Genomic DNA, 27,568 nt, shown 5'->3' with positions numbered 1-27,568 from the left:
CAGTGTTCATGAAGAATCAGAATTAGAATGAGAATTAGTTTTTATTGTCGTGTATACTCAAGTACAGGGATACAGGAGTACAGGGAAAATTGTATAATGTCACCATTCATGGTGGTATCTCAGGTACAAAGGGACAAAATCTTAGGTAAAGATAGAAAAATAAAGAAACAAGTTAAAGTTCAACATTAAGATTCTTGTCAGTATGTAGTAAACAAGAAATAAAGTTAAACATTCTAAATTACAGCACTTCTTTAGCCATAAGCCTGCAGTTGTTCCATGCTGGGCTTTCGCCAAGAGGGCTCAATCTCCCTCTCTCTTGCACGGGGCTCAACCTCCCCCCGACACTGGACTTGACCTCATGAACCCCATGTCTCTGCATTCTTGCCTTCTTGTCGCCAACTGCCATCTGGGCTCACCGGCTACCTCACCACAGGCTTCCAGAGTTCCGCTCGGGGCCTCCAGCTGCTTCCACAATGCCGTCAACCGCTAGAGCTGTGACTGGGCCACACCAACGCCTCATGGCAGACCAGCAAAGTCTCCACTCTGGGTCTCCAGTTGCTGACTTTGTGACTGAGCTCCGTCCAGAAGGTGAGTAGAGAGGGAAAAAAAACGGAAACAAAAACTAAAGGAAAAAAAGCGAGAAAAGAAGATAGAAAAAGGGTCAGAATTGACGGGCTCTGGCTCAGGAGCCCTACTCCACCACCATCTTGGAAATCATCATAGAATAGAATCCCTACAGTGTGGAAATAGGCCCTTTGGCCCAACAATCCAAGCCGACCCTCCAAGGAGCAACCCACCCAGACCCATTCCCCTACCCTATTACTTTACATTTCCCATGACTATTGCACCAAACCTACACATCCCTGAACACTATGGGCAATTTAGCATGGCCAATTCACCCAACCTGCACATCTTTGGATTATGGGAGAAACCCACGCAGACACGGGGAGAATGTGCAAACTCCATATAGACAGTCACCCAAGGCTGGAATAAACCAGAGTCCCTGGCGCTCTGAGGCAGCAGTGCTAACCACTGAGTTGTTGAATTATATGTGCAAATTACTCTTTTAAAAGAAGATAGGTTAAGATAGGTGGTAAAACAGGTGATGTTATGAAAGTGGAAACTGTATTGGAGAGGACCTGGGGACAGGACCTCATCTCAGATAACAGAGATTATACGGAAGGAAAAATTTTGAGGCAAAACAAGGTCTGTGAATTCAGAGAATGAAGGACAAGGACAGCTGAAGATTGAAATTACCAAATGATCAGTGAAGAAGCTAAAGGGAAGAAGGAAAGCGGATATCTCAAGAAGGAGCTTAGGGTCGGTTTTAGGGGACAGTAGATGAGGATTTTAAAGGAGAGGTTGAGTTTTTTGAAGAAGCAATGAAGTGGATTGATGAAGGCAGAGTGGTGGATGTTGTCTATGGACATCAGCAAGGCATGCAACAAGGTTCCTCGTGGTAGACTGTTTGGCAAGGTTAGATCACATGGAATATAGGGAGAACTAACCACTTGGATACAGAACTGGCTCGAAGGTGGGAGACAGAGGGTGGTTGTGGAGGGTTGCTTTTCAGACTGGAGGCCTGTGACCAGTGGAGTGCCACAAGGATCAGAGCTGGATCCACTGTTTTGTTTTGTCATTTATATAAATGATTTGGAGGTGAGCATAGTTCACATACTATAATTAGTAAGTTTGCATTTGACACCAAAATTGGTGGTGTACTGGACAGCAAAGAATGCTACCTCAGAGTACAATGGGATTTTGATCAGATGGGCCAATGGCCTGAGGAATGGCAGATGGAGTTTAATTTAAATAAATGGTAAAACAAATCAGGGCAGTACGTGTGGTAGGGTGGTATGCGTATGGAATGAGCTGCCAGAAGAAATGGTGGAGGCTGGTACAAGACAATATTTAAACGGCATCTGGATGGGTGTATGAATACGAAGGGCTTAGAGGGATATAGGCCAAATGTTGGCAAATGGGACTAGATTAGGTTAGGATATCTGGTCGGCATGGGTGAGTTGGACCAAAGGGTCTGTGTCCATGCTGTATATCTCTATGACTCTCGGTCAGAAAGCTGGAACATTATAAGGCACTTGAAAGGTGAGAAGTTACTAGAAGGACAAAGGGAGAAATCAAGGTGTGGTTTGGTATAAGGGCCTCCCACTACTGCAGTGATTTCCTATTTGTGCTATCACTAAGATCACCTATTTTCATTTCTGTGACATCAACCAACTTTGCCCACCCTCACAAATATCCCAGCTTTTCTGCAGCTGAAACCCTTATCCATACATTTGTTTTGTCCAGGCTCAACTTTTAGAATATACTCCTGAATGGTTTTGCACATTCTACCTAGATTCTTGATCAGCAAGAGGGTGAAAGGTTATTGGAGTCAGTGAGAACTTTGAGTAATCAGATCAGGTATGAACTTATTGAATGACAGGGTGGGCTCAAGAGGCAGAGTGGTCTCAATCTACTCCTCATGTGTTTTGTTTTATACGTACGTGATGGGGTTTGCCAAAGTAGATACTGAGAAGAATCAGGAACTAGGCAACAGTTTAAAACTAAGAGGTCACCTTTTTAAGACTGAGATGTGAAGAATTTTTTATCTGGGTGTTGTTTGTCTGCAGAATTCTCTTCCCTTAAAAGCAGTGGTGGCTGGGTCATTGAATTTGTTCAAGGCTGAGTTCAGTAGATTTTTGGGGAGTGCAGACAGGAAGGTAAAGTTTACCTTATTGAATGGTGGAGCAGGCATAAGTGTCCAAATGTAGTATTCCTACTTCTTTGTATGTTCCTAAATGTTCCCACCTTCTGTCAACAAAAGATCATTCAAAACTCTGCTGCCTGTGTCCTAACTTACACCAGGTCCTGCTGTTCTATTATATCGTGCCCTATGTTTGGCCCCAGTCAAGCCATGCCCTGATTTTAAAATTCACAGTTTTGCTTTCAAATTCCTCCATGGTCAAAAAAACTCCCCGTCTCTTTATTTGCTTCCATCCTGCAATCCTCAGGATCTTGCTGTTCATCTAATTCTGGCCTCTAGTGTATTCTCAGTTATAACAGCTCCACCATTGAAGACTGCACCCTCAGTTGTGTGACAATACTATGGTTTTAAGAGGTGTATTTTGTCCTTTGTTTTTGAATATAGGATTTTGAGACAGAGGCTCTGAGCAATCTGGTCCAAGCCAATAGAGTAAACAGCTTGTGAGACTTTGATTTGTTTTTATAGTTGGAACAATAGAAGCAGCCTGAATGGGTGAAATCAGGTTCCCACAGAACCAGGGTTTTAGTTTAGCTTTCAGCAATTGTTGGGGCTTAAAGTTGGCAGTGGAAGCTGTTATACACCTCTGTCAGACACAGCAAAATGCTGGAGGTCTGTCTCTCATGCAATTCTGGCAGCAATCTATTTTACTGTATTTGTCTTTGCCAAGGGTGTGTTTATGGGATCTTATTATTTTGGAACAGTTACTGATTAGTAGTTAAATAATCTATTATTCTGTTAAGTTTTCCAATAAAGTTATACCAATTCTTTTTTCTTTTTTTTTGTATTTTAACTGTAGGGAAAGAATAAAGTGTGTTTTGCTGAAAGCTGAGTAGTGTAACCAATTCAATTATATCTAAAACACAGCGTCTTACACTTTCCTTTCAATAATATAAAAGTTAGGGTCCAGGCTATCTCCTTCATATATTGGTAGGGTGTTTGGTCTGATCCATAGCAGTTGCCTTGGCCCCAATTGTGGAATTTCTTCCCTACATCTCTCTGCCTCTCAACTTCACTTTTCTCCCTTAAGACACACCTTGAAATATATCTCTGAGCAAACATCTGGTCATTTTTAACAAATGTCTCTGTATGTGGCTCAGTGCCATAATTTGTTTTTTTAATGCTGCTGTGAAGCATCTTGGAATGTTACACTATGTTAGGGACGCAGGAACAAGAGTAGGCCACTCGCTCTTTCAATAAGATCGCGGCTGATCTGATTTTGACCTTAATTCTACATTCCTGTGTATCTCTGATAATTTTTCATCCCCTTGGTGACCAAGAATCCATTTCCCTCTGCCTTAAAAATATTGAAAGATTCTGAATCCAATGCCTTTTGAGGAAGGGAATTCCAAACAGACTCAAGTCTCTGCCCCTTATTTTTAAACAATGACTCAGAGATTCACCCACAAGAGGAAACAACCTTTCCACATCCACCCAGTCAAGTCCCCTCAGGATTTTATATGTTTCAATTAAGACACTTCTGACGCTTCTAAACTCCAGAGGACACAGGCCTAGCCTGTCTAGCCTTTCCGTATAAAGCAATCTGCTTGTTCCAGTTATTAGTCAAGGAAATCTTCTCTGAACTGCTATGTTGTTCATTCTATGCTATCAGCTCTGACGAAGCGTCATCTGGATACAAAACTTGCGCTCTCTCCACGGATGCTGCCTGATCGGATGTGATCTCCAGCATTTGTTGTTTTCAGCACAGATTCCAGCATTGGCAGTAATTTGCCCCTGTGTTGATATTGTGGTTTGGGTGAGGTAGGCTGGGAAGATTGGGGACATTAGCAACCATGAGGTTTCAGTCAGGGTCAATGAAATCACCCATCAAATGGTCGCGGTTGTGCATACTTCGTTCTAAGAACAATTCAGGAACAATGTGCATTTCTTTTTCATTACAATTCACTTTTGAACAGCACCACATTCTATCAGTTCAGATTTATTTAGCTATACAGCACATAGCAAATTATTCCACTAAAACAGAGTCCGGTCTTGGTTCTGGTCCCACCCTGCCTCTCCGGTGCATTTTCAACACACACTAACAGCTGCTGAGTTATTGATGGCATCACAGCTGTTGAATGAATCCTCTTGGGAACTGGACTCCATCCATGGGGTCCTTCAGGAAGAGACATTTTAATAAACTGGCATTGTGTTTTAGACATTTGCCAAGCTGAAATAGCTCATTTCACAAATACATATTTAATAGTACAATTTACACACTTCTCGGAATGCGCTTGTTCCTGCTGATCTCTGGCCTGCTGCATTTGGAATGGGCATGATAGTAAAAAGCTGCAAATTGTTGTGATTTTCTGGCACCCTGCCAGCTGCTGTAATCCTCTAACTGCTACAAGACATGAATATTAATGACTCCAATTCAACCACTTCGATCCTCCTCCCTTTCTAACTGTTGCTTTCTGCCCAACTGCTTTCTTCCAAGAGCAACTGCCGGTCAAGCTATTTTCCCTGAACTTCATGCACACCACACGTTTCCAGCCAGTGTAGTTTGTTCAGAGTGGGAATCTTGGCTGCATTTCCTCCTTCTCTCATCCAAGGATGCTGATTTATGATCCAATTACATCACCCCCACAGATAACCTGCGCTGAGATCATTTAAGTTGGTGGAAGGATTGCGCCTTTCTGAGCACTCTCACTTCATACTGCACAACTGAGTGACTGGAGGAGCTACCAATATAGTCTGGTTCAAATAAGAAATGCCTTTGGTTTGTTTGGATACAAACTCCAGTGTTTGTTTGTTTCCTTGATACACTACTGTATAGAACTGAACTGCGTTTATGACCATGTATGTATGTAAAGATTTTTTTTATGAATAAAGGACACAAAAAGAAAGACTGGAGGTGCTACCAATAGACTTTATATTCAGAAACAGGAGGAAGGAAATCGGTCATTTCTCAAGTCTTTCTGCTCCTTTCTTGGATTTTGCAAATAACAAATAATTAATCACATAACAAATCTTTTGTTGTCATCTTTCACTAGAACATGGTCGAAATTTCCACACAATCTAGAATCCAGTATTTACTCCCGGGGTTCTGAGGGTGCAGATTGTTTGCAAGCTTATTCCCTCAATATCAAGCACACAAAATGATTTGTGTTTTATGTTTTTGCTGCTTTTGCTTGCACTGTGGCAAACTAGAGGACATCGTTTTGGGGTCATCAATGAACAAAGGGTAAGGTCAGTTTTTTTCAGATATGGATGCAGCAGTTTCTGGTTTCTCTACCAGAAACAATGGTAGAGCCAGAATCCAAAATAGTGTTTAAAGGAGACTAGACAAGTATTTTAAATACAAATATCTTAAAGATGATGGAGAAAGAGTCAGGGAGTGGGATTAAATAGCTAACTCTTACAGAGAGCCAGCATGACTGATGTGCCAAATGGCCTCCTTCCAAAGTTGTAAGATTCTATGGGATAGATTTGGATTCTCACAAACTTTGAATAGATTTGGGTCTTTATCACCCGGCTGTTAAGCATCACCCGAGCAGAGGGCTAAAAGGAAAGTCTGGGGAGGATTGCAAATGAGTGAAAGGAAAATCCATGGATAATGTAACAGGCATGCAATCCTCCTTGTCAGATTTTCCATTCTAACCTCCAGCCAGACAAAGCTTAGCACGCAGGTAGTGAAGACAGAGATCAATCCCTGTGATTCTGTACTTGTTCAGTAATTCCTTATTTGAAGACATGCTTGTGACTCTAGATCTTGCGCGACAGAGAGCATTCTTGTGCTTTCTTCTTAATTCAAACTGTTCATGTGGTCTAAATTCTGAACATAAATTAACTGATGAAATTTTGAGATATTTTGATAAGGCATATAAATGCAAATAGTTATTCATTATAAATCTCTTTGTTTTCTTTATTTTGTTGCAGTCTTTAATTCCCAGACAGCTACAGCCCAAATCTGCAGCTGTTGAATATTGTCCAATGGCTGACGTTTTGTCTTTTCTCCTTGCCAATTTATTGGCAGTTATGGTTTTTCCTTTAACAGCATCTGGCTCTATCATCCTTCTGTTCCCATGACAATGTGTGAGACAGTGATGGTGGTAGGGAGGAGGGAAGTGATTGAGTAGGAGTCAAAGCAAGCTACTTCATTGAGTTCCTGCTTTCTGCAATTTAAATAAAAATGCACTGTGCCATTGTGAGAGAACTCTTATGAGGTCAGTTTCACATAAATCAAATCACAATGCTGTGTGGAGGAAAACTTTTGTTTACATTTCAATAAGTACAAATGTATTGGACTTAAACATATGGACACAAACCCTTAAGGATATTAGTAATCCAAATGGAATTTTGGAACATTTGTTGGTAATTTTATGGCACAATTACTGAGCCTAGCTTTAGATTTCAGATTTATTAATTTAATTTAAATTCCAACAGCTGTTATGGTAGGATTTGAATCTGTGTCCCTTGAGTCTAAGAATTAATAGTTCAGCAATAGCACCACTATGCCACTACCTCCCCTCAAGTCAGACTTATTGAGGGCATGTCCCTAGTGTTCCCCACCAACCTCCATATACACTTCATCATCCTCCGCCATTTCCGCCACCTACAAATGGACCCCACCACCAGAGATATCTTTCCCTCCCCACCCTACCCGCTTTCTGTAAAGACCGTTCCCTCTACAAAGACCTGGTTGGGTCCATGCCCCCTTACAGCCCACCCTCCCCTCCTGGCACCTTTCCCTGCCACTGCAGGAATTGCAAAACCTGCACCCACATCTCCCCCCGCCCCACCTCACCTCCATCCAAGGTCCCAAAAAAGCCTTCCACATCCATCAAAGTTTCACCTGCACTTCCACAAATGTCATTCATTGCATCCGTTGTGCCCGATGCAGTTTCCTTTACATTAGGGAGACCAGCCGCCTACTCACAGAGTGCTTCACAGAACATCTCTGGGACACCCGCACCAATCAACCCCACCGTCCCGTGGCTGAACACTTCAACTCCCCCTCTCACTCCGCCAAGGAAATGCAGGTCCTGGGCCTCATCCATCATCACTCCCTCACCACCCGACGCCTGGAGGATGAAGGCCTCATCTTCTGCCTTGGAACCCTTCAATCCCAGAGCATCAATGTGGACTTCACCATAGAGTCAGAGATGTACAGGATGGAAACAGACCCTTCGGTCCAACCCATCCATGCCGATCAGATATCCCAACCCAATCTAGTCCCACCTGCCAGCACCCTACCCATACCCCTCCAAACCCTTCCTATTCATATACCCATCCAAATGCCTCTTAAATGTTGCAATTGTACCAGCCTCCACCACTTCCTCTGGCAGCTCATTTCAAACACGTACCACCCTCTGCGTGAAAATGTTGCTCCTTATGTCTCTTTTACATCTTTCCCCTCTCACCCTAAACTTATGCCCTCTAGTTCTGGACTCCCCCACCCCAGGGAAAAGACTTTGCCTATTTATCCTATCCATGCCCCTCATAATTTTGTAAACCTCTATAAGGTCACCCCTCAGCCTCCGACGCTCCAGGGAAAACAGCCGCAGCCTGTTCAGCCTCTCCCTGTAGCTCAGATCCTCCAACCCTGGCAACATCCTTGTAAATCTTTTCTGAACCCTTTCAAGTTTCACAACATCTCTCTGATAGGAACGAGACCAGAATTGCATGCAATATTCCAACAGTGGCCTAACCAATGTCCTGTACATCTGCAACATGACCTTCCAACTCCTGTACTCCGTACTCTGACCAATAAAGGAAAGCATACCAAATGCCTTCTTCACTATCCTATCTACCTGCGACTCCACTTTCAAGGAGCTATGAACCTGCACTCCAATGTCTCTTTGTTCAGCAACACTCCCTAGGACCTTACTATTCAGTGTATAAGTCCTGCTAAGATTTGCTTTCCCAAAATGCAGCACCTCTCATTTATCTGAATTAAACTCCATCTGCCACGTCTCAGCCCATTGGCCCATCTGGTCAAGATCCTGTTGTAATCTGATGTAACCCTCTTCGCTGTCCATTACACCTCCAATTTTGGTGTCATCTGCAAACTTACTAACTGTACCTCTTATGCTCGCATCCAAATCACTTCTGTAAATGACAAAAAGTAGAGGGCCCTGCACCGATCCTTGTGGCACTCCACTGGTCACAGGCCTCCAGTCTGAAAAACAACCCTCCACCACCACCCTCTGTCTTCTACCTTTGAACCAGTTCTGTTTCCAAATGGCTAGTTCTCCCTGTATTCCATGAGATCTAACCTTACTAATCAGTCTCCCATGGGGAACCTTGTTGAATGCCTTACTGAAGTCTATGTGGATCACATCTACTGCTCTGCCCTCATCAATCTTCTTTGTTACTTCGTCAAAAAGCTCAATCAAATTTGTGAGACATGATTTCCCACACACAAAGCCATGCTGACTATCCTGAATCAGTCCTTGGTCTTTCCAAATACATGTACATCCTGTCCCTCAGGATTCCCTCCAACAACTTGCCCACCACCGAGGTCAGGCTCACTGGTCTTTAGTTCCCTGGCTTGTCCTTACCACCCTTCTTAAACAGTTGCCCCATGTTAGCCTACCTCCAGTCTTCCGGCACCTCACCTGTGACTATTGATGATACAAATATCTCAGCAAGAGGCCCAGCAATCACTTCTCTAGCTTCCAACTGAGTTCTCGGGTAAACCTGATCAGGTCCTGGGGATTTATCCACCTTTAACCATTTCAAGACATCCAGCACTTCCTCCTCTGTAATCTGGACATTTTGCAAGATGTCACCATCTATTTCCCTCCAGTCTATATCTTCCATATCCTTTTCCACAGTAAATCCTGATGCAAAATACTCATTTAGTATCTCCCCCATTTTCTGCAGCTCCACACAAAGGCTGCCTTGCTGATCTTTGAGGGGCCCTACTCTCTCCCTAGTTACCCTTTTGTCCTTAATATATTTGTAAAACCCCTTTGGATTCTCCTTAATTCTAATTGCCAAAGCTATCTCATGTCCCCGTTTTGCCCTCCTGATTTCCCTCTTAAGTGTACTCCTACTTTCTTTATACATTTCCCCTCCCCCCACCTTATCCCAGTTCCAACCTTCCAGCTCAGCACCGTCTTCATGACCTGTCCCATTTGTCCATCTTCCTTCCCACCTATCCGCTCCACCTTCCTCTCTGACCTATCACCTTTACCCCCACCTCCATCCACCTATTGCATTCTCAGCTACCTTCCCCCCAGCCCCACACCCCCCTCCCATTTATCTCTCCACCCCCAAGGCTCCCAGCCTCATTCTTGATGAAGGGCTTTTGCCCAAAACATTGATTCTCCTGCTCCTCGGATGCTGCCTGACCTGCTGTGCTTTTACCGCACCATTCCAATCTAGACCCTAGTGTTGTTAATGCCAGTCCTTGGCTGGTGTGACTGAGGAAACTATAGCCAGTCCTTCAGCAAGAAAGCATTCAACTCAAAAGAAGTCAATATTTGAAAGGCAAAGAAGGGAGTGCAAAAATGGCTTTCTGTAATGGACAATTTTCAGGAATAGGAACTGGCTAAACTCTGCCAGTTTTCCAAGGAAGGTCAAAACTATAAAAACCTAGGATGCTAATCAATAGATAGCAGAGGCAATTATGGCACACAATGATACGCATTGATCCAATACTTAAAAATATTGTCTCAACCATCAGATTGCTGTGAACTGCTATAGAAATGTAAATAATACTTCTAGGCTAATGAGCTATAAACGACCGTGTGTCCCAAATTTCCTGGAAATGTTAATCCCAAAAAACATTTTGATTAAAGCAAAGCTGATAAATTCATGGACTCTTCATGAACCCAGGGAATGAGATTATTAAAATATGTAAAATACTTACCTAGCTTAAGGAACACTGATCTTTGTAAATTTGTTGATGTTACAATAAACTGTTAAAAAGAGTTGTAATCTTTGATCATTTTCTTTACTAGATGGAATCTTAAAATTACGAGTACAAGGGAGAAGGCACGGGTTCACCTACCTGTAAAAAAATCACTATGACGGTAGAGGGTTTTCATTCCTCTAAGAATCACCCTGGCCTTTTGTCTTCCTGATGTGAAGTCTACTGCAGTATAGATTCTACACAAACATTCCCATTTCCCTGAAAGTAATTGACCAGAATAATCGCCCAGCTTTATTTCTCTACTATTTAATGTTGTCTTAGTACATTCCACTTCTATCTCTGCCGGTCCCTTCCCCAGCAGTATAAAAACAATAATATCCTGAGGAGGACTTCTATAAGACAACTGGTGCTAACTGAAATGAGACTGACATCTGCGGATACATGATCAGATTTGATTAATTGTTAAAAACAGGAATCTGAGTGCGCACAAGACAATAAGAGTCTTTGGTAGAGTTGATTTATTTGGTTTAGATTTTAATTCGATGATAACTGAATAATCTGTGACTGACCATAATGCACATCCACTTATTTAATAATCTTAACATTTTATGGGACATTACAATCACACACAATTGCTTTGCAAATGACACAAATGAAACACAGGGCCTCTGGGTTGAAAAAGCCAGTGCAGTTTACGGAACATTTGCAGGCACTGCACAAAACAGTCCTGCGATAATACACCACCATATTGAACTTACAACTACTATTTTTTTCATGAATAGTTCGGGGATATAATATGCCTATTTTTCAGGATGGGAGGTATGAATGTTTTAGTTATGCAAGAGACTGAAATGGCTGATGTTTGGTTGGCAGGTAAAACAATTCTGTGGAGTCAGCATTTTAAGGAGCGAACATCTTTTGTTCCTCAGCAGATCCATGTGAAATCAATGGCAGGGCTGTCACTGATAATCACATCACCGTAACCCCGACCACATTCAAGCATTGATTTTTTGAACTTCAATTTTGTTTGCAAAAATGTGACAGCCTTTGCTGATGCGGCATTCATTTAAGATTAAAAATCTACCTGGAAACCATATATTTTTGTCATTTTTCTTTTCTTAAAATGAATATTATGTTTCCCCGATGTCATAATTTTATTAGTCAATACTAGACTAGGAAGAACTGGTCTGATCCCAGTTGGTGCTGAATTAGCTCTCTTGCCAGAGGGGAAGTTTTGGATGCTGCAGATGATTACAGCACCCTTGACCAGAGAAGGAAAGAAATCAATCAAAATTCCTGGTGAAACATATACATGTACAGATGTTAGCTGAGGAGAGAAATGGGCTCAGCTGTGAAGTTCCTTCTGGTACCCTCTGATGCTCAGTGCTGCAGCTCATTTATGAATGAAAAGTTGGGACCCATCTTAATTAGGTACCAAAGGCAGTGAGCACAGGTGAAGCTATACCCCAACACAAGTCAGTATCTTTGAGAGAAGAGGGTAGAAAACTGGAAGTGAAGGATTTTAAGGCAATTGATTTTTGTTTGGAATGGATGCCAGGATCTAGGAGTAAAGGTAATCTTTGCATATGTCGACCTTTTTAATCACCCTCCCATCAATTAGATTAGATTCCCTACAGTGTGGAAACAGGCCCTTTGGTCCAACAAGTTCATGCTGACCTTCCGAAGAGCAACTCACCCAGACACATTCCCCTACATTTACCTCTAACACTATGGGCAATTTAGCATGGCCAATTCACCAAACCTGCATATCTTTGGACTGTGGGAGGAAACCAGAGCACCCGGAGGAAACCCACGCAGACACAGTGAGAACGTGCAAACTCCACATAGACAGTCACCAAGGCTGGAATTGAACCCAGGTCCCTGGCACTGTGAGGCAGCAGTGCTAACCACTGAGCCACAGTGCCACCCCGTTGGATTAGATTCCCTACAGTGTGGAAACAGGCCCTTTGGCCGAACAACCAACCCACTGAAGAGACCCATTTCCCTCTGAATGATGCACCTAACACTATGGGCAATTTAGCATGGCCAATTCACCAAACCTGCACATCTTTGGACTGTGGGAGAAAACCGGAGCACCCGGAGGAAACCCACACAGACACAGAGAGAACGTGCAAACACCACACAGAGAGTCGCCTGAGGCTGGGATCGGACCCGGGTCCCTGGCGCTGTGAGGCAGCAGTGCTAACCACTGAGCCACCGTACCGCCCGGAGTTTCTTCAAGGTTTATAGATTTAAAAAAAGGTGTCCCGATTTACTCCTGATTAAACCCATATATAGTTACTGCTTTTTGATTGTCTCTTCCTTGATGTTTTCCCAAGTCCTTGTATTCATGTTTAAGAAACAAAAATGTAAAAGATGTTTTTACTGTTCTGTTAATCCATAGCACACTTGGTTCCTATCTATTATATTCACTCACTGCTGCGTCAGTCAAATCTCAATTTGCAGCTTTTAGGCTTCACAACAGAGCCTGATTCTATCAGTTCATGTGGTTTCCTGCAATTGGGTTCTGTTCTATTCCCTCCAAAAGATAGAGTCATAGAGATGTACAGCACGGAAACAGATCCTTCGGTCCAACCTGTCCATGCCGACCAGATATCCCAACCCAATCTAGTCCCACCTGACAGCACCCGGCCTATATCCCTCCAAACCCTTCCTATTCATATACCCATCCAAATGCCTCTTAAATGTTGCAATTGTACCAGCCTCCACCACATCCTCTGGCAGCTCATTCCATACACGTACTACCCTCTGCGTGAAAAAGTTGCCCCTTAGGTCTCTTTTATGTCTTTCCCCTCTCACCCTAAAGCTATGCCCTCTAGTTCTGGACTCCCCGACCCCAGGGAAAAGACTTTGTCTATGAAATGTATATCATAAATATCCTTTAATTGTAAATGGAGTGAACATTTCAGAGTATTACACACTGCCTTGAAGAAAATTGAACTAATTGGAATTTCTTGAAGAAATTTGACATTGACACTGTCATGTCAAATTTAATATGTCAGGTAAATCACCTTTACAAATTTTATGAATAAAGTATCTTTGAAAGGAAAAGGTGTTTATTTAATTTGGCTCCAGTTTTTTTGTGATGTTGTTATCTGTTTATCAACCTTGGCATAAACTTCACTATCTTTTCGGGCAGTAACATGACATAGAGCTTGTTCAGTTTTCATCTCATTGATTTCGTTATGGTCGCTCAGTGGTTAGCACTGTAGCCTCACAGTGCTGGGGACCTGGCTTCAATTCCAGCCTTGGGCAACAGTGTGGAGCTTACACATTCTGCCTGTGCTTGTGCGGTTTCCCCCTGCAGTCCAAATGTGTAAGGCAGGTGGACTGGCTATGCTAAATTACCCAATAATGTCCAGGTAGCCATGGGAAATGTGGAGTTATGGGGATAGGGTCAGGGCTAGGTCTGAATGGGACGCACTTGGAGGAAAGGTGCAGACTTGATGGGCTGAATGGTCTCTTTCGTTGCCGTAGGGGTTCTATTATTTCAGCAACACCCAACTCCCTCCACTAGCCTCCAGCCACATTATCTTCGAACTGGAGTGTCTACTTGAAGACAACTCCACAAGCTAGTAGGTTTCCATAAATGTGAGAAATTACTCTCAGGCATATTATTCATATGAGTGCAGTAGATGCAAACTGCAGTGAGACTACTACCTGCTGAGTCACAGCCAACATCACTTTTGGCATTGAGTCTGAAGATCAAAGATTCAAGTCCGATTCCAAAGCCTTGAAGCCAAATTTATGGTGACCCACGCAGAGCAATGCTGTCTTTACAGAAACACCATCTTTTAGACGAGCCATTAAACTGAGACCTCACCTGACCTCCAAGGTGGATATAATGATCCCAAGATCACTATTCAAAGAACAGCAGGGCAAATCCCCTGGCGCCCTCACTAATGTTTATCGCTCAACCAATATCACCAAAAACAATGTTATCCAGTCATCATCACATTGAGTGGTGTATGTAAACTGATCACTGCGTTTTCTACAGTACAATGAAGAGAACTCGAGTGCTGCATTGGCTGTAAAGTGTTTGGAAGATTATGAAATGCAAATTCTTTTTTGTTTCTTATAAATTAAGCTAACTCAATCAGATGCCAAGGTTTTTTTTTCTTTCAATTCTCTCTGAAAGCTGGAAGACACTGCACAATTATATAGGGGAATTGAATTGTGGAAGTGGCTGCAATATTCTAAAAAGTGAATTGCAAATGCTATTGCAGTTTTATGGTTGTGACAGCAGTCACAAGCTCCAATGTGATAAAAGAGGCTTACAACCCACCAGGGTGCCAAGACAGTCTCTATGGTAACAGAGCTATTCATCTCCTAGCAACAGGATTGAAAAATTGACTGTCCATTCTAATTAGTTTTTCAACATGCAATCTGGGAGAGGCAGGCTGTGTTGGGATTACTGACAGTGGCAAGTCTGACATGCTCTTGAACCAGTGAACAAAAGAACTGTGAAAATAATTTAATTGCTTGCCCTTTTGTTTCATTGTAGCAGAAATATGTTATTACAAAAATGTTCTTTCTACTATTCATCAAAAGTTATTGACAAGCCAAAAATTGGCCCCAACATGATTCACACTTCTAATTATCTATCTGTCAATTTAATAAACTCAGGATCAACAACCAATGATCGGTGTCTCAGGCAGAATCAATGGCACCGGTAGACAGATCTCTGGATTAACATGTGTACCTTTGAAGATGGCTGTGGTTCTGCCAGTAGGCAAGTGGATAAATACAGCATTCAATGCAGCCAGAAAATTAAACCAGAAAGGTCCTTCTGAATTGTCTGGTGAGTAAGAGGGATACTTCAGTGTCTCCAAACTACAGAGTATAATCATACTTTCAGCTTTCTTCAGTGATTTTTGCTGGAGAGTACACATAGGTATCAGATTAGCATATCATCAGACCTGCCTGTGATTTAACCTACCACTGAACCACATATCAACAGTCACCATCTAGAATAGCACAAGGAACAGCAAACATGGGGTGACAAATGAATGGAACTTGACATACATTAGATTAGATTCCCGACAGTGTGGAAACAAGCCCTTCGGCCCAACAAGTCCACGCTGACCCTCCAAAGACTAACCCACCCAGACCCATTCCCTCTGACTCATGAACCTAAGACTATGGGTAATTTTTAGCACATCTTTGGACTGTGGGAGGAAACCGGAGCATCCAGAGGCAACCCACGCAGATACAGGGAGAACGTGTAAACTCCACACAGACAGTCACCCGAGGTTGGAATCGAACCTGGGACCCTGGTGCTGTGAGACAGCAGTTATAACCACTGAGCCACTGTGTCGCCCCAATTATGAAATGGGCAACAGAGTTTGGATGCCTAGGGGTGAAGTATAATCTGATTTCAGGGATCAGAAAACAGGTTGTATGTTCTGATCTGGATTGTATGTATGTTATTCTACGTTGGTCCCCGGTTCACTAAAATCTCAACTTTTAAAATGGTCATTCTTATATTCAAATCTATTCATCTCTTCCATAGCCTCATTCCACCATATCTCTGTACTCTACTCCAGCCCTATAAGAATTCCATGTTCCACCAAATCTCCACTTCCTTTAACACCACCACTATCGACCGTGTCTTCAGCCACCATAGATTCATGTAGCATAGAAACAGGCCCTTTGGCCCACCATGTCTATGCTGACCAACAAATACCAAACTAAGCTAATCCCACTTCCCTGCAGTTGGTCTATCACCTACTATGCCCTGGCATTTTAAGTGCTTGTCCAGCTGCTGCTTAAATATTGTGAGAGTACCTGCCTCCAGCACCCTCTCAAGCAGCACGTTCCATATTTCTATCACTCTCTAGGTGAAACCATTTTCCTCAGATCCCCTCTAAACATTTACTCCTCACCTTAAATGTACGTCTTTTGGTCTTAGACATATCTGCCATGGGGAAAAGATTCTCGCGATCTACCCTGTCCAAGCCTCTCAATTTTGTTTTCCTCAATTAGCCCCCTCAGCCTCCTCTGTTTTCCAGGTAAAACAAGCCCAGTCTATCCAGTCTCTCCTCATAACTGAGACTTTCCATCCCAGGTAACATCCTGGTGAATCACCTCTATATCCTCTCCAGTGCAATGATGTCTTTGGATGTGGCGACCAGAACTGCATATGGTATTCCATCTGTAGGCTAACTAATGCTTTATAAGGTTGTAACAAGACTTCCTCGCTCCTATATTCCATACCCTGGCTAATGAAGGCAAGCATCTCATCCACATCTTCACCACCATGTCCACCTGTGCTAACACCTTCAGGGATCTATGGACTCCTGCACCAAGGTCTCTTTGTTCCTCAGTACTTGCTCGCGACCTACCATAGTCTCATAATTCACCCGAATAAGTATTGTTCTCTATATTGTTTTAAACCTATATTGAAAAGGTATCATTGTACACCAAATGTTTCCCCTTCATTAGATTATTATTCCAGCATGACATACTTGGAGTATTTATCTAGAAGATTCAGTCAAACCAAATTATGGATTGAATCTGACACACCTGACATTTGTTGAAATGAAGCTACTTGTAGTGAATTAGCTGATCTTGGAGGTACAAGTGCTAAAATTGACTTCAGGACCAAGAGTTAGGTACGGTGAAATCAACTATGTTTCCCACTCTACATGTGATAATCATGATACCAGAAACGTGAGGCTATACCTATCAGGAAAGGATGAACAAGCTGGATCTGTTTTCTCTTGAAAATGGTTGAGGGGTGAGCAAATGAAGTAGTCTTTGAAATGGTGAAGTTCTTTTTAATAGATATGGAAGGAATGTTTCCTCTTGTGGGGAAGAGTATAAGGTTATCAATATGACGGTCCCCAAGGGATTTAGATGTTTCAATAAGAACAGAGAAGATGGTAAAAGGTTGGGGGTGGTATTGTTAATCAAAGATAGTATTACAGCAGCAGGTAGTTTGGGCTGAGGTTAGAAACAGGAAAGGAGATGTCACCCGGTTGGGAGTTTTCCATAGGCCTCCGAATTGTTCCAGGGATGTAGAGGAAAGATAGCAAAGATGATTCTCGATAACAGCGAGAGTAACAGGGTAACTGTTATGGGGTCTTTAACTTCCCCAACATTGACTGGGAATACTATAGTTCAAGTAGTTTAGATGGATCAGTTTTTGTTCAATGTGTGCAGGAGGGTTTTCTGACACAGTATGTAGACAGGCCAACAAGGGGCGATGGCCATAATGGATTTGGGTCTGGGGAATGAACCCAGCCAGGTGTTAGATTTGGAGGTAGGTGAGCACTTTGGCAATAGTGCCCACAATTCAGTTATGTTTACAATAGCAATGGGCAGGGATAGGTATATACTGCAGGGAAAGTGGTATAACTGGGGGAAAGGCAATTATGATGCAATTAGGCAAGATTTAGGATGCATAGGATGGGGAAGGAAACTGCAGAGGACGGACACTCTTGAAATGTGAAGCTTATTCAAGGAACAGCTACTGCGGGTCCTTGATAAGAATGTACCTATCAGGTAGGGACGTAGTTGTCGAGAGAGGGAGCCATAGTTTACTAAAGAAGTCGAAGCTCTTGTCAAGAGAAAGAAGGAGGCTTATGTAAGGATGAGGTGTGAAGGCTCAGTTAAGAGGCTTGAGAGTTATTAGTTAGCCAGAAAAGATCTAAAGAGAGGGCTGAGAAGAGCCAGGAGGGGACATGAGAAGTTGTTGGTAGATAGGATCAAGGAAAACCCTTAGGCCTTCTATAGGTATATCAGGAATAAAAGAATGACTAGAGTAAGATTAGGGCCAATCAAAGATAGTAGTGGGAAGTTGTGTGGAATCTGAGTATGTAGGGGAAGCACTTAATGAATACTTTTCTTCAGTATTCACATTGGAAAAAGGCAATGTTAGTGAGAATACGGAGATACAGGCTACTAGATTAGATGGGATTGAGATTGATAACGACAAGGTTTCAGCAATTTTGGAAGATCTGAAAATAGATAAGATCCCTGGGCCAGACGGGATTTATCCTCGGATTCTCTGGGAAGCCAGGGAGGAGATTGCAGAGCCTTGGGCTTTGATCTTTATGTCACCATTGTCGACGGGAGTTGTGCCAGAAGACTGGAGGATAGCAAATGTTGTTCCCTTGTTTAAGAAGGGGAGTCGAGACAACCTGCTAATTATAGCGCAGTGAGCCTTACTTTAGTTGTGGGTAAGGTGTTGGAAAAGGTTATAAGAGATCGGATTTATAATCATCTGGAAAGGAATAATTCAATTTGAGATAGTCAACACAGTTTTGTGAAGGGTCGGTCGTGCCTCACTAGCCTTATTGAGTTCTTCGAGAAGGTGACAAAACAGCTGGATGAAGGTAAAGCGGCTGATGTGGTTTACTTGGACTTCAGTAAGGCTTTTGATAAGGTTCCACACGGTAGGGTATTGCACAAAATATGGAATTTCAGGATTAAAGGTGATTTAGCAAATTGGATCAGAAATTGGCTAACTGAAAGAAGACAGAGGATGGTGGTTGATGGGAAATGTTCATCCTGGAGCTCAGTTACAAGTTGTGTGCTGCAAGGATCTGTTTTGGGGCCACTGCTGTTTGTTGTTTTTATAAATTATCTGGAAGTGGGTGTAGATGGATGGGTTAGTAAATTTGCAGATGACATTAAGGTAGGCAGAGTTGTGGATAGTGCCGAAGGATGTTGTGGGTTACAGAGGGACATAGATAAGATGCAGAGCTGGGCTGAGAAGTGGCAAATGGAGTTTAATGCAGAAAAGTGTGAGGTAGTTCACAGTGGAATAAATAACAGGAATGCAGAATACTGGCTAATGGTAAAATTCTTGGCAGTGTAGATGAACAGAGAGATCTCGGTGTCCAGGCGCATAAACCCCTGAAAGTTGCCACCCAGGTTGATAGGGTTGTTAAGGAGGCATATGGTGTGTTGGCATTTATTGGTAGGAGGATTGAGTTTTGAAGTTATGAGGTAATGCTTCAGCTGTACAAGACACTGGTAAGGCCGCACCTGGAGTATTGCGTGCAGTTCTGGTCACCGCATTATAGAAAGTTTGTGGAAGCTTTGGAGAGGGTTCAAAGGTGATTTACTAGGATGTTGCCTGGTGTGGAAGGAAGGTCTTACGAGGAAAGGCTGAGGGAACTGAGGCTGTTTTTGTTGGAAAGAAGAAGATTGAGAGGTGACTTAATTGAGACGTATAAGATAGTCAGAGGGTTAAATAGAGTGGACAGTGAGAGCCTTTTTCCTCAGATGGTGAAGGCTAACATGAGGGGACATAGCTTTAAATTGAGGGGTGATAGATTTAGGACAGATATCAGGGGTAGTTTCTTCACTCAGAGAGTAATAGAGGCATGGAACGACCTACCTGCAACAGTAGTAGACTCACCGACGTTAAGGATATTTAAATGGGCATTGGACATACATATGGATAATCATGGAACGGTGTAGGTTAGATAGGCATCAGATTAATTCCACAGGTCGGCGCAACATTGAGGGCCGAAGGGCCTGTACTGCACTGTAATGTTCTATGTTCTAAATCCAATAGGGAATTCAGAATAAACTTCTGAAAGAATGGTGAAAATGTGGAATTCATGACCAGGAAGTGGCTGCAGGGAAATAGTATAGATTAATTCAGGTTGAACCTGGATGGGAATCTGAGGCAGAGGGAGTAGAGGATTTTTTAATGGAATTAATTTGGGAAGGATGGGAAAAGGCTCCCGTGTCACATGTCATAGTGTCATTGAGTCATAGAGATGTACAGCACAGAAACAGACCTTTTGGTACACTTGTCCATGCCGACCAGATATCCAAACCTAATCTAGTCCCATTTTCCAGCACCCGGCCCATATCCCTCTAAAGCCTTCCTATTTGTATACCCATCCAGATGCCTTTTAAATGTTGTAATTGTATCAGCCTTCACCACTTCCTCTGGCAGCTCATTCCATACACGTACCACCCTCTGCGTGAAAAAGTTGCCCCTTAGGTCCCTTTAAATCTTTCCCCCCTCACCCTAAACCTATGCCCTCTAGTTCTGGACTCCTCCGGGAGGAGATTTTGTCTATTTATCCTATCCATGCCCCTCTTGGTTTTATAAACCTTGATAAGGTCAGCCCTCAGCTTCCGATGCTCCAGGGTAAACAGCCCCAGCCTATTCCTGTAGCTCAAATCCTCCAACCCTGGCGACATCCTTGTAAATCTTTTCTGAACCAGAAATGCACGCAGTATTCCAAGTAAGTCAGCACAGACTGGTTAGGGAGAATGACTTGTTTCTGTGCTCTCTTATTCTGTGCGGCTCTACATAATGCTTTGTAGCAACTCTTCCTGTAGGTTAAGATGTGAATGGCGAGACAGCACAGTTGTACCTTTACTGTCCTAACTATGACAAGCGAAAAATGACCTTCTGGATGAACCGTGTGAAGAATGGTTCTTGAGTGAGGTAGCCAATCGCTCATTGTGACTGCTTGGAGCTCTCATCTGAGAAGAGGGGGGAATAAAGGGAGAAAGCAGTCACCGCAGTATGAATCATATAGAACACGATAGCTGCAGTGTGAGTCACATTGTATACGGGTGATGCATAATTGCTAATGGGGGCGAAGAATAATTGTTCCCACTTTTAGAAAATATCCAGATATGGCCGTTTGCCCGTACAATATAACTCGGGGAAGTTAGACTGCCATATAAAGACAGGCACATTTCTATATTCAGATAGAATTAACAAACCCATCTACCTTCTCTGGAGACGTTTACAATACAATACCGTCGAGTCTGGACCCCTCCATCTCGATTCATACACTCCTTCCATCAGCTGATAGACATGATTGAAGCTTGTAATCAGCTTTATGCCCTAAAACTACGTCCGCATATCCGGTGTCGATGAGTTATTTTGTCTCTTCGCTGAAATATCTTACTTCGGACAGTCAATATCGCCTGAAATAGAATAGAATAAAAATAACAATTGTGCCGGGGTAATGGGAAATTGTACTAAAGTTTGTTTTTTTATATATAATTCGACAAAATCAAAATTGGACTGTTTCTCTGAAGTCGCTTCCATTGAAAATAGTTACTCTGTATTGACGTGCGTCCAGCACAAAAGACTGAAAAATCCCCGCCCCACCCTGTCCCATTCCACAGCCTGTTTCGTTCCACGAAACAATAGCAATAAGAGACAAAGTTACTATACTAAGGAATCCGTTTTATTTTGTCACCTCTCCCCACCCAACCCAATGGATGACAATATTTGCTGCGAAGATTGTCGGGTGTGACAATTTGGAATTGAGAAGTCTCCGTTAACATAAGAGCGCGCTGGACGAATTGCAACATGTAGAACACTTTCTGTTACATTGAGAGAAACAGCAATTCAGTCTCACATCGTTACAAACAGCCAATGTAGCAAATCTCACAAATTATTATATTAATGTTACCGGTAAATAAAATACCACTTTTTACATTCAGGATCTAGTCGTGTAATTCGGCTGTGATTGAACGTGGGTTATGTTGTGTAAAAGAATTCATTGGGAGCGGAAAATTCCTTTTGTGAAATAGATGAAAACGTGGCTTCGTTAATTATGAGAAACGTTTTAAACAGAATAATCAGCAAATTGTTTATTTGTAAATTGGCATTTATAAGATATTTAATAATTTCCTTCATCAAATGAACAATGTACTCCAGTATGATGTTATCAGTGAAAGAATATTTCCATTGAATTTCTCTTTATAAGGCAAGGCTATTTTGTTATTTCAGAAGAAGTGGTTTGAATAATTGCTGAGGTGTTTTCTGCTCCAAAAACCGGAATCTTATTATTTCGTCTGCCTGTTCTACGCTGTTTTATCAAATGTCAGCCTTTGTTCCAAACCACCCGTGGTCAAGTCGATTAGTTTGGCCAGGAGCGTCTGTCCAATCAGAACGCCCGAAGCAGTTAACGGCGCATGTCTCCTCCTATCAGAGCGTCGGCATTGTGATGGTTCCTCGTCACTCAAACTGACCTCCTCCAATGAGAATGGCACCACTGCCCAGGCTCCACAGTCTGGCCCAACTATAAGAACATGTCTCTCCCATCTGAATTGTAGGTTTTTTCTTACGACGACCCGTAAAAGTCGCGCTGTAGGAAGAAGTCGCTCAAGCCTTCTCTTTATTCCATTTGTTTTGTCTACTACCAAGGACCAGGCATCATGGTAAGATGCTGTTTAATACAAAAAGAGTTTTCTTTCTCCCCAGCAAGCTACACATTGAAGCTTTTTTATTGTAAGACTTGTGTCTTCGTTTTTAGGCATCTTAGTTTTTTTTAAGTACACTTGTTTGACTTAATTTCTGAATTCCACTACGCAATTATCTGTCGAACATAAATAAATATTATGTGATAGCTAAATACGTACGAGGCGAGAAAGGAACAGAAGAAATCCTGCTAGGGAGGGAGGTGGCTTGTGTGGAGCATAAACACCGAGCCAAATGATCTGTCTGTGTTGCAAATATAACGCAAAAAAAACCTACGTTGTCTGAATAACTTAAATACAATGGGGAATATATATTACTATCAAAGAGTATATATGTACGCTATTCACGTGAAATCTTCCGTCAATAACAATCAATTTCATATTTAAAACCTTAAAGGCATGGTATAAAACCACTCTTCGATTGACTTCTGCAAGTAACCCTTTCTAGGAAAGAATCACTCGAATTAACATATTAAGAACGTTTTTATGAGCTTTTCGCAACTAATCGTTGCATACCTAATGCACTAGGTGGGAAAAATAATAGTTGAAACGTGAAATTAATGTTGGAACATAATGGGCAGCGACTGTAAGCAATGTGCAGAGGGCGTGAGCTGAATTTGACAAGTCCTCTCCTTCAGATTGCTTTGCTTTGTTTTGTCGGGACACTGACGTTTCCACATTTTCTTATTCAATGGCTTGTCGACCATAGCTGTAAGTTGAAGGCTTTCATAGCCATTCCCTGATGAAATGATGAAAGGGGCTGCCCAGTAGCAGCATGAAGAAGGGTTACACCCGAAACGTCGACTTTTTACCTCCTGGTGCTGCCTGTCTTGCTGTGTTCTTCCAGCCTCCTGCCTGTCTATAGTAACAGCATACGTCAGTGACGGTAATGCGTGGGACACAAAGCCAACGTCAACACGAGGTCATCGTGAAATGGACAGCTTTGCAAAATCTGTGGCGTTAAGATTCAAAATACAGACAATGGAGTCAGTATAAATTCCTGGGTTAAAATTTCTAAAAATGGCGGCGGGGGAGAAGAGATTGCAATCTGTTTGTTTAGCGTCTGGTTGGGGGGAGAGAGTTGGCAGTAGTTGGAGACGATCTGCAATGCAGTTTAACCCCACCCAAATTCAGCATCCGAACCAGTGACTGACTAGCTTATGAATATTGCAATGCTTAAACACAAGAATTGCACGGATGTGCCTTTTTTTTTCCAGGCCAGACCCAGTTTCGATTCCAGCCTCTGGCGACTGCCCGTGGAGTTCACATTTTCCCCGGTTGTGTGGGTTTCCTCCTCCAGTCCAAAAATGTGCAGGTTAGGTGGAATAGCCATACTAAACATCCCATAATGTTCAGGGATGTGTAGGCTAGGTAGATTAGCCCTGCATTTCCCATGGCGACAGAGAGGGGGAAGGATCTGAATGGGATGATTTTCGGAGAGTCGGTGCAGACTCGATGGGCTAAATGGCCTCTCTATTGTAGGGAATCTGATTCTCCTTAATACATGCTGTTGTCTCTCAAAAAACAGCCTTTTGATTTATACAGCAATCCCATTCTAACTACACTTCACAGATGGGACTGAAAGCTTTTTCAACTAGCACCTCCAAATGTGTTGTAAAAAACATGAATTGTGCTCTGATTAACATTTTCCAAAAAAATTAATTATCCCCTTTAATATAGCGGGCAGAGTCACTGGATTTTAAAATAATATTGAATTGTTTTGTGAAATGTCAACCATTGCTGAAAGAAATTAATGTTAAGATGGTAAAATACAATGTATTTGGAAAGTAATCTAATTTTATCACCATTCATACTGCTAGAAACATTTGATGCAATTTTGAAGATTGAGTATATACAACTTGCTGAAAGGCTGGGTGATGTTTGGTTTGCATATCACCTGCAAACCTGAATTACTAAATTCAGCCCTATTTTTGTCCTTGCTTGACTTCTCTTGAGTTGTCTGCCTGTCTTTTTCATGCCCCTCAAGCATGAGTTGCACTCCTGTCAGATATATGATACCTTTCACCACATGCACAGAGATTGACCAGATGTACTGATAGGGTTTAATGGCAATTCCAACACATCTGATGCACATGACTACAATGATAATACTGCCTCAATCACTTTCCAATACAGTGGCCTACAGTGAATCCAGTCATGTACAGTTACTTCACAAACAACATACACCTTACAGCTACTCCACATTGCTATGTAGTTGCCCCTCTACATGATTCATGACTGTCACTTTGTTCAGTAAGAGGTCTGAGGCAATCATCAGATGGAGCATGGGTTTGCCTGCACATTGGAGAGCAGTTGACTTCTCCTAAAGCTAATGCTTAAGATAAGCACGAATGTAAGAATAAACTTGGATGGAATGAGTTTTCAGATGAGATGTCAAAGTAGTTGATCACAACTTTGTTTGTTTGCAGCGTGAGTGCATCAGTATCCATGTTGGCCAGGCTGGAGTCCAGATTGGAAATGCCTGTTGGGAGCTTTACTGCTTGGAACACGGCATCCAGCCTGATGGGCAGATGCCCAGTGACAAGACCATCGGAGGTGGAGATGATTCCTTCAACACGTTCTTCAGTGAGACTGGAGCAGGCAAACATGTTCCACGAGCTGTGTTTGTGGACTTGGAGCCAACTGTAATAGGTAGGTGATAGCATGGGTGACAGTTGCCTTCAGATCTCTTCTCTTCTCTAGTTATGCTTGAGCCTGATTTCATCCCACGATTGCATGTGTTAATAAATTGCTGAATTTTGTCTCCCCATCCTAGATGAGGTTCGTACTGGTACATACCGCCAGCTGTTCCACCCTGAGCAGCTGATCACTGGGAAGGAAGATGCAGCCAATAACTATGCCCGTGGTCACTACACAATTGGCAAGGAGATCATTGACTTGGTTCTAGACAGAGTCCGTAAACTGGTGAGTGCGATCTCTGTCCCAGACAGAGACCAAAATGTGGAATGTAGATGTTGCAACTAGTCATTTAAATACCAGGTAACAGAAATTTGCATTTGTTTTCTGCAGGCTGACCAATGCACAGGTCTGCAAGGTTTCCTGGTCTTCCACAGCTTTGGTGGTGGCACTGGCTCTGGGTTTACATCTCTTCTGATGGAACGTCTCTCCGTTGACTATGGCAAGAAATCCAAGCTTGAATTCTCCATCTACCCAGCTCCCCAGGTGTCCACTGCAGTGGTGGAGCCTTACAATTCCATCTTGACAACCCACACTACCCTGGAGCACTCTGATTGTGCTTTCATGGTTGACAACGAAGCCATCTATGACATCTGCCGAAGAAACTTAGATATTGACCGGCCAACTTACACCAACCTGAACCGATTAATAGGCCAGATAGTGTCCTCTATCACTGCCTCCCTTCGCTTTGATGGTGCCCTGAATGTTGATCTGACCGAGTTCCAGACCAACTTGGTGCCATATCCCCGTATCCATTTCCCCTTGGCCACTTATGCACCAGTTATCTCTGCTGAGAAGGCATACCATGAGCAGCTTTCAGTGTCTGAGATAACCAATGCATGTTTTGAGCCAGCCAACCAGATGGTCAAATGTGACCCTCGCCATGGCAAGTACATGGCCTGCTGTCTCCTTTACCGGGGTGACGTAGTGCCAAAAGATGTCAATGCTGCTATTGCTACTATTAAAACTAAACGTACCATCCAGTTTGTGGATTGGTGTCCCACTGGTTTTAAGGTTGGTATTAACTACCAGCCTCCTACTGTGGTTCCTGGAGGTGACTTGGCCAAGGTTCAGCGGGCTGTATGTATGTTGAGCAACACCACAGCCATTGCTGAAGCTTGGGCTCGCCTGGACCACAAGTTTGACCTGATGTACGCCAAGCGTGCCTTTGTTCACTGGTATGTTGGTGAGGGTATGGAGGAAGGAGAGTTCTCTGAAGCCCGTGAGGATATGGCTGCCTTAGAGAAGGATTATGAGGAAGTTGGTGTTGACTCTGTCGAAGGGGAAGGAGAGGAGGAAGGGGAAGAATATTAACATGATTTTGACATCACAATATGGTGCTGCTGTACAGGGATTCCAGATTAAAGTATAAAACATTGCATTAAACATGGTGAATTGTAACTGCAGGTTAACCAATTTGAGGGGGTGTGGTCCTTCAATTTGTTAATTATCAGTTACACACTTGCATAAGTCATGACCATTAATGTTTAATCACCGGTTTAATGATCTTTGCATTCCATATTTATTTTATTTTAAATCTTATATTCTATTGTTTTTTAAAAAACTTTTTTTTCTTCTACCCAATGTTCCATCTTGTATTGTATTCCACATCATAATGCCAAGCCTTTGCAATTGACCTCAACTGGTTTTAGGTCAGTGGATAATTTGGCTATTGTTTTTTTTTAAAAAGTGTCATTGTGTTTCAACTCTTCCCTTGGTTATATTCTATCACAATGTACACTTTAAATCGAGATTGCAGTGCAGCGAATCCCTTTACAAATGTAACTCGTGTTCTGTCTCTTGATTTATCAATAAAAATCCCTGTTGTCAACTGCCTCACTGTATTTTAATATTGTTAAATGAATTAAACATGCTGCATTCCTTTTTCCATTGACACTCATTGGTAATATGGATAGTAAACACTGGAATTTTCAGTACTAAATAGGACTTCAGTGAAGCTGCCAACATTTTTACTTTAAATGTGTAAAAGTTCCCAAATTCTTCTGATCATGTTTTGAGGTTTTAAAAAGTGACTCAAATGCAGTCCTTGTATTCTAGAGAGGTAAAATTGT

General features: G+C 42.5%; 1 protein-coding gene and 1 long non-coding RNA gene across 3 annotated transcripts; one reads left to right on the top strand and one right to left on the bottom strand.

The window, feature by feature from the left end:
• Positions 1–22: 22 nt before the first annotated feature.
• On the bottom strand, positions 23–24,828 carry LOC122543309 (uncharacterized). Of its 2 annotated transcripts, XR_006309994.2 has the most exons (3): positions 23,612–24,828; positions 21,317–21,515; positions 23–622 (listed from the first exon to the last, which is right to left on the bottom strand). It is a non-coding gene; the product is annotated as an uncharacterized LOC122543309 (long non-coding RNA). The 2 variants fall into 2 exon arrangements; XR_015755785.1 differs by lacking the exon at positions 23,612–24,828 and having other exon boundaries at positions 21,317–21,684.
• LOC122543307 (tubulin alpha-1A chain) lies at positions 22,604–27,332 on the top strand. Its single transcript, XM_043681821.2, has 4 exons — positions 22,604–22,760; positions 25,229–25,451; positions 25,576–25,724; positions 25,830–27,332. Exons 1-4 carry the CDS (start codon positions 22,758–22,760, stop codon positions 26,808–26,810), a joined length of 1,356 nt encoding a protein of 451 aa, XP_043537756.2. The 5' UTR covers positions 22,604–22,757; the 3' UTR covers positions 26,811–27,332.
• Positions 27,333–27,568: the final 236 nt, after the last annotated feature.

Source organism: Chiloscyllium plagiosum, unplaced genomic scaffold (genome assembly GCF_037043375.1).
Source record: "Chiloscyllium plagiosum isolate Xiang-an unplaced genomic scaffold, Cpla_swu_hap1 HiC_scaffold_53X, whole genome shotgun sequence".
Taxonomy (NCBI): Eukaryota; Metazoa; Chordata; class Chondrichthyes; order Orectolobiformes; family Hemiscylliidae; genus Chiloscyllium; species Chiloscyllium plagiosum.
The sequence above is the reverse complement of the archived record's forward strand: the minus strand, read 5'-3'. Positions and strand labels throughout refer to the sequence as shown.